Source organism: Lactuca virosa, chromosome 9 (assembly GCF_052849685.1).
Source record: "Lactuca virosa cultivar CGN04683 chromosome 9, Lactuca_virosa_CGN04683_v6, whole genome shotgun sequence".
Classification (NCBI taxonomy): domain Eukaryota; kingdom Viridiplantae; phylum Streptophyta; class Magnoliopsida; order Asterales; family Asteraceae; genus Lactuca; species Lactuca virosa.
Window position 1 is genome coordinate 131761246 of NC_136434.1, and position 7749 is coordinate 131768994.

Here is a 7749-nt window from a genome sequence, read left to right on the forward strand (position 1 = left end):
ACCCGCTGGCCCTCACAATCTATCATGGCACCAAATTGACTAAGCCAATCCATCCCTACGATCACGCACACCTCCCCCATGGGAATTGGTATCAAATATATCGGAAAGGACACTCCGAAGATCTCCAACTCGCATCCTCGGTAGACCGAAGAAGCAGAAACTGTGTGCTCGTTGGCGATAGAGACTCGCAATGGACACTCTAGCTTGCCTACTGGCACACCGAACTCCCTACTAAATGTCTGAGATACGAACGACCGACTCGCCCCCGAGTAAAATAAAACCAAGGCAGGCAAGGAGTTCACTAAAAACGTACCTAATCACAGGTACAACGGATAAGCATAAAACATATATAATAAAAGAGATAAAGGACAGAAACATACCAACAACCACATCTGGTGCTGCCCTGGCCTCCTCCGCCGTAAGTTGGAAGGCATGCCCCTGAGCCTTTGGAGGCTCTGCCTTAATTGGCCTCCCTTCTGCAATCCTCAATGTAGCCAGCGCCGGAACCTGCACCGGCCTGGCTTCGAGCTGCGGACAGTTGGTCTTCACGTGACCAACCTGATGACAATGATAGCATATCCTCATATCCGATGCAGGGGTGGACTGGCGAAAGTCCCTAGCATAGTTCCCCTCCTTGCCACACTTGTGGCACCCACTACCCGCTCGACAAGCTCCAGAATGACTCTTGCCGCACTTTCCACAAGTGCGGCTCTGCTGACCCCCGATCCTAGAATCAACGGTCCTAGACCGCTTTGGCGTCGGCTGAGACTGTGTCGGGGCCTGACGCTGCTCCCTCAACTGCAGCTCATTCTCCAACTCACGCCGCCTAGCGGCCTCCTGTAGATCTAGAAGAGTATCACATTGTTGGGTAGACACAAACTGACGGATGTCAGTCTTGAGCATGCTCAGATAACAGGTCATCTGATCCTGCTCGGAAGCAAACTACGGGAAAAACATCGCCCTCTCAGTGAACATATGGGTGATCTCCGTCACCGACTCCCCATCCTGCCTCAAACTCAAAAACTCCTGAGCCAAACATTCCCGCTCGACCCGTAGAATGTATCGGGCGCGGAACATATCCCTGAACTGCTCCCAAGTAACAGCAAGTCTCTGCTCATCAATGTACGACCCTGTCTTCAGCCTCCACCAGTCCTTGGCCCCGAGCCTCAGCATGTTCAGGGCATGAACACGTGAAGAAACAGCCCTCCACGTCAGATAACCACCTCATGGCTCTAATCGGATCCTGGGTACCATCGAATGTCGGGGGTTTCGTGTTATCGAAGTCCCGGTACTAGAAGCCCCGATTGGCTCCACCTCCTCCTACCGCTGATACAGGCGATGCAGCTGCAGCGGCAGCCGTCTCTGTAAGGGATGCGTAACGCTCGTCAAAGTACTCAACCATAGCGGTCTTAATAGACCCAAACATCTCCGGCAGCTGTGCCCGGAACATAGCAGCAACCTCATCATGCAGGATCTCTCGAATCCTAGCATCTAACTCCTCTGTACCCATCTGCACCATAGGCTCAGGTGTTGTTGGCCCCTCCTGGCCTCCGTCTCCTGATCCTGATCCTGAACCGGATCCAGTCACAAAGCGTCTCGTCATCACCATTCTGAAACATACCACAAGATATCAGATAATCCACATAAATATATGGGAACCAACTCCTGACTAAGCCCTAAGGGTTGTGACTTCCTAGCTACGCGTATGGGTCCTGTGCTTTCAGTAGTACGGGCCCATACTACCTTCCACACCTACCCATATTTGTTTCAAGTATCACCACAACACCCTAACAATACACATGCACCTGGTGGTCGCTCAACCTCACCCCTAGAGGAAGGCTAACTGTCTCACAACTGACCTACCGGCCTCACACACCCACTCATCCATTAAACTTCCACCAACCCTGCAGCACTAGCGTATGCTAGGCATACATAACGTTGGACCCTATAGATTTTCGAATATCTGATCGTACCCTAAGTCCCTAATCGACAAGAACAGAGCATAAGGCCAAATCAACCATTCTCAGGCTATAAGATCTTAATTATGTACAACCGTGATACATACACAAGTAACTACAGTAATGGTGTCAATTTCACATAAAGAAAACCTTAGGCTATCAGGCATCGTATAATAAGACAATCCTATCATACAATTCCTGAAGATCCCTAGCCTAGTATTAGCATGATGTTCTAACATATCACATAATCAAATAGTTGCATGGTATTTTGGGGTCTACTTATTGGCTCCGGCTGATCGTACACTCTGCATCCTCCTTTACTTATTTTGAAAACCTTTTGAAAATCATTTTAAAAAATCCTTTCCTTGATTTGAGACTGGAGTCACCCGAGTGTTCCTCCAATTCACTCAAACCAAGGCTCAGATACCAACTTGTAACACCCATAAATCCAAGCCAATTTAAAACTTTTCAAAAGATTTAAAACCAACCGTTATTACAGATTTGTTTTCAAAATAGTCTATATCAGAGTTTTGCCAGAAACATAAACAAAACATGAGGAGCTGTACGATCATGCATTCGCCTTGCCGCGATCCCCTAATGTAACTAAAACCGTAAACTGAAACGATAAGCCCGAAAGCTTAGTGAGTTACCCCCAAAATACCAACCTCATATAACCATAATCATATTGTATCAACAAATACAGAACAACATGCATAATGAGCCTTCAGCCTGACTGGACCGCCTCGCAGGGCCTACAGCCTATCTGGACCGCTCTCGAGCCTTCGTCATGACTGGACCGCCTCGCAGGGCCTACAGCCTATCCGGCATGCCCGTCGGGTATGTTGGCCTATAGCACCAAGCAGGACCGCCTCAACCCAACCCCCAACCAAACAAACATGTGCACATAAATATCATACGCTAGCTCATATCATATAACAGTCAAACCGATCTAACAGATCACTAATCATAGCAACATCCCAATAACCGGGATACAGACCTAACCGGTCACTAACATAACATCATCCTATAACCAGGACACTGACCTAACCAGGTCACTAAGCATATGCATATCACCATCCTAACTACCAGGATGTAATCAATAACATATCATGCCATAATCCGGATACAAATCCATAAAGGTCCAGCCTTGGTGCCTTAGACCCTGTTGATATAGTGAGGATAACTCACCTCGCGACTGTCGACTCGAAGATTAGCTCAACCTCTCGGATCACCGACACAAACTCCACCGCCTATAGTTACCATCGAACCATGATCATAAATTCCCAAAATGCCCCAAAAGTCCAATAGTCAACCCTTGGTCAAAATCAAAGTCAACTGTCAAAGTCAACAGTCCATGTTGACCTGAACTCGTCGAGTATAACCAGCCACTCGTCGAGTTCCTTGCATAACTCGTCGACTCGCTGAGTCACTTGAGTGAGTCGTCGAGTTCCTAATGTTGGTGGCCGTGAACTCCTTAGCCAACTCGTCGAGTTACCCTTGCAACTCGCCAAGTTCACGTGTGTCCAAAGGTTGGGAAAACCCTAACTGACTCGCCGAGTCACTCTACTGACTCGCCGAGTCTACGATAATCTTCATCGGACTCGTCGAGTGGACCATGCAACTCGTCGAGTCCCTTCATTCCTTCATCCAAACAGATGCTTTTTATGCCATGCTAAGGTTCCATATTGCAGATCCAAATCCCCAAGGCATGTTTATCACGTAAAGTTGCAAACTTTACGTGCATGCAAGGCTCTAAAGTCTTAAAATGACAAAACCAAGCTTGTAAAGAAGTCTTACACTTGAGGGGAGGTTCATACTTGCCAACCTTGACAAATTTATGGACTTAGAGACCAAAGAGAGCTCAGATCTGAAGTTGCAACTTCAGATCTTAGCTCAAACACAAGAAAGGCTTCCTAAAAACCCACCCAAAAGAGATCTAGGAGAAATGAGTTAAGGTAACAGCTTAATACCTTCAAAAGAGTGCCAACTGAAGTAGATCTCTGATTCCCACGAGTTCCTTGCTTCTAATCACTTGTCTCCCAAGCTTTCCTCACCAAAATCCTTCTTCAAAGCTTAACACACCAAGGTAGCATACACACACGAATTAGGGTTTTGGAATGATAAGGGGCTGTGAAAGGGGAGGCTGGGGAAGCCAATGATCCTTTAAATATGGTGTAAAACCCCGGAAAGGAGGGTTTTATCCTCCAGCTCCTACTCGTCGAGTCCCTACTTGGACTCGGCGAGTAGGTCACTTAAACACGTGGACCAACCCGTTGCTACTCGACGAGTCGGACAACCAACTCGTCGAGTAGACCTTGTAATCAAGAAAAATCTTATATCAGAAATCAGTACCTGAGAATCGGGGCGTTACACTCACACACACTAAAAGTCTTCTCTCAAGCTCCAAGCTTCATCCAAGGTCATTTAGGGTTTCATGGTCGTGAAAAGGGGTGGAGGATGATCTGAAATGACCCAGGGAAGGATATAATGTGGCTTATATAGGGCACAAGTAGAGGAATTAGGGTTTTGGTCTGAAGGAAGTACGCCCTGCGTACCTCCTTGTACGCCCGGCGTACTCAAGAACCATCCACGACAATACTCTTTTATACGTTGGGTGTACCCCAGCTTACGCTGGGCGTACCCAGCCAGCCACGTGCATGCCTCCTTGCATGGATGGGACTGATCCGCCAAATCTTTCCATTAGGGGCTAATTCTGCCAAAACCTTCAAAGTGTCATAACTCACTCGTCCTAAGTCCGTTTCCAACGAACCTTATATCAACAAAAGGTGGCGAGAAAACCCTATGCTCCTAGCATCACACCCGAGCCTTAAAACCTTCCGAATAAAGCCTAAAATGCATAACATGCCGAGATATCAATTTACAGTCATACCCTTGGCTCCCGAAGACACAATCGAATATATGGGTCACTTGAATCATATCAACTACATCCGAAATGGGCTAAATCCTCCCTTTCCCAAAGCTCTAATCCCCATGACAACTAATGATTGAGCTGCAACCCCAATTAATAAGGCAAATCTGAAACCGGGTGTTACATGACGCTTTTCAAAACGACTTGTATTCTCAGGGACTCAGTAAGCAGGTTTGCAGCTATGGATATTTAGATGATTGTTGTATTTTTGGAATGTCATACATTGTATTATTTTTGGGATGTAATTTCATGAACAAACACAAAGATGTAAACAATGCATGTTTGTATCTGAATGTATGATGTTTGGTTGCTTGTCTCATTTATAATAAACTATTATGATATTACAAGATGAAGTCACCCGCCCCCGGACGTTTCCGCTGTCCCGGTTCCGGGGTGTGACAGGTATTAACCTAGTAATAAGAGAAATTAAGTATCCTCTTACCTTTTGTTCCTACATATCATCCTACCCAATTAAATGGTGACATGTGAAACATTTAATGTTCATTTAATGAAATTTAATTATATTTCCATAATTAAAAAGATTCATGATGATTCTTGATGTTCGTGACTCTCGTGGATATTCATAGATATAGAAATTCATTATTATATTGACGGATATTTTTCGTTTAATAATGTGTCTAATTTTCAACTATCTATTTTAACTAAATTAATAAAAAGGAAAGTATTAGAAAAGAACAAACAAAACAGTGTTTATATTTTGAGAAATTAAATATCCTCCTACTTTTGTTTCTACAAATCTTCCTACTCAGTTAAATGATTACATGTGTCATTTTATTGTACTTAAATATCATTAAATGAGCATTAAATGTAACACATGTCATCATTTAATTGGGTAGGAAGATTTTTAGGAACAAAAAGTAGGAGGATATTTAATTTCTCATGGGAAATATAATTAAATCTTAAGTGTTACAATTGCAAACTCATTTTGTTTTTTATCATTAAAAACGAAGTATATTTATGTTTTATCGTTTAACATTATAAACTCATCTTATACAAGTTTTTTTTTTGGAAACAACCATTAATAAAAAGAACCAACACCAAGCAAGCAGCTAGGAGAAGGAGCGAACATTACAGTCAAGTACAAAACAAATACAAATTACAAAACAGGGCTAGAGCACCACTCTTCCCATGAACTATGAACACCTTTACTCCTATGTTTTGCCCACAGATACACCATGGATTTGATTCCGTCTACCACCCGTGAAGGAGAAGTGAAGTACCCTTTAAAAATTCGATCATTTCTGGCTCTCCAAATTGCCCATATCATACCGTAGCAGATCGATGTATAACAGCCTTTTTCCTTCGGACATCTTCCATGGGAAGCCATAGAATGGATAAGATCCATTATGCTATGTGTCTCATTATTATCCATACCACACCAATTAAGCACCATATTTCGAACTTCTCCTGCAAAGGGACAGCTAAACAAGATATGTACGACACTCTCCTCCATTCCAATGCAAGCTTCACATAAAGTAGTATCTATCGAGATGCCCCTGTTTCTTAACTCTACTGTGGCAGGTATCCTCCCTTGCACAGCCCTCCATACAAAGCATGTGACTTTTATGGGGATCATTTTACACCATCTAATGTGAGAATAAGTAGGTAATACCATGAGAGAGCGGTCAATGTATCGCCTTAGGAATTTCACCTCATAATCACCATCAGGATCAAGAGGACATATCCATTTGTCTAGACCAGAACGAGGATGGAATTGATCAAGAATTCCAGTTAACCTCTCCAACTCATCTGTCATGCCAACATTTACAGGAACAGATTTCCAATTCCAGCAATACCCGACTGTATTTCTCCTGTTAGCCACCAAACAGTTTTTCTGTGCTTCAAGTTGATATAGTTGTGGGAATTCTAACTTTAGTGTATAACTACCAATCGATTTGTCTTGCAAAAATTTTGCTTTATCTCCTGAGTTAATTATCAACCTGCAAATGTCATTAAAGCACAATCCACTTGAATTAATTTCTTTTTTTATGTTGGCTATATTATTCCATACTCCAGAAATGCTTTTCTTTGAGAGGTATTCCATGGGCTTATTAGTGAGGTTGTGAATTCCTGCAATTGTGCGACCCCAAAGTGATTTAGGCTCATTCTTCAACCTTCACCACCACTTAACGGTTAATCCAATGTTTAATGCCCTAATTGATCCCACACCAAGTCCACCTTTATCTTTTGCAGCTACAACCTTTTCCCATGCTACCCAGTGTATCTCCTGTTTATCTTCATGACTACCCCATAGAAACTTCCTACAATTTTTTTCAAGAGAATCCAATACACCCCTCGGGGATTTGAAAATGGATAAGAAATATGTAGGAAGATTCCTTAAGACTGACTTGATTAGGGTTAATCTCCCCCCGAACGAAAGTGATTTGGCTTTCCAAGAAGAGAGTTTGGTATGGAATTTATCGATAATTGGCTGCCAATTTTTCACTAGATTCATGTTGGCACCAATGAGTACTCCAAGGTATGTGAACGGGAGGGAACCAGCGACACATCCAAGAATGGATGCCCACTGAGCAGTCTCTGTACTGGAAGCACCAATTCCAAAAACTTTGGACTTATGAAAGTTCACTTTAAGACCAGATGACACATGAAAACAATTAAGGATCCGAGCCAGATTTTTTAAGTTCTATATGGACCATTCTCCTACGAACAGTGCATCGTCTGCATAAAATAGGTGCGAGATTACTGGCCCGTTACCTGTGATTTGTACACCCCTGAAAATGCTTTTTTCTCTAGCTGTTTTCATTACCGCGTTTAGCCCTTCCATCGCAATGATAAACAAGAAGGGAGAGAGAGGGTCCCTTTGTCTAACTCCTTTGGTGA

At 43.5% G+C, this 7749-nt stretch overlaps 1 protein-coding gene across 1 annotated transcript; it reads right to left on the reverse strand.

Annotated features, from left to right (window-relative positions):
- Positions 1-6004: 6004 nt before the first annotated feature.
- Positions 6005-6952, reverse strand: LOC145139797 (uncharacterized). The gene has a single exon (XM_079073498.1). The coding sequence runs from the start codon at positions 6950-6952 to the stop codon at positions 6005-6007; it is 948 nt and encodes a 315-aa protein (XP_078929624.1).
- Between the last annotated feature and the right edge of the window lie 797 nt (positions 6953-7749).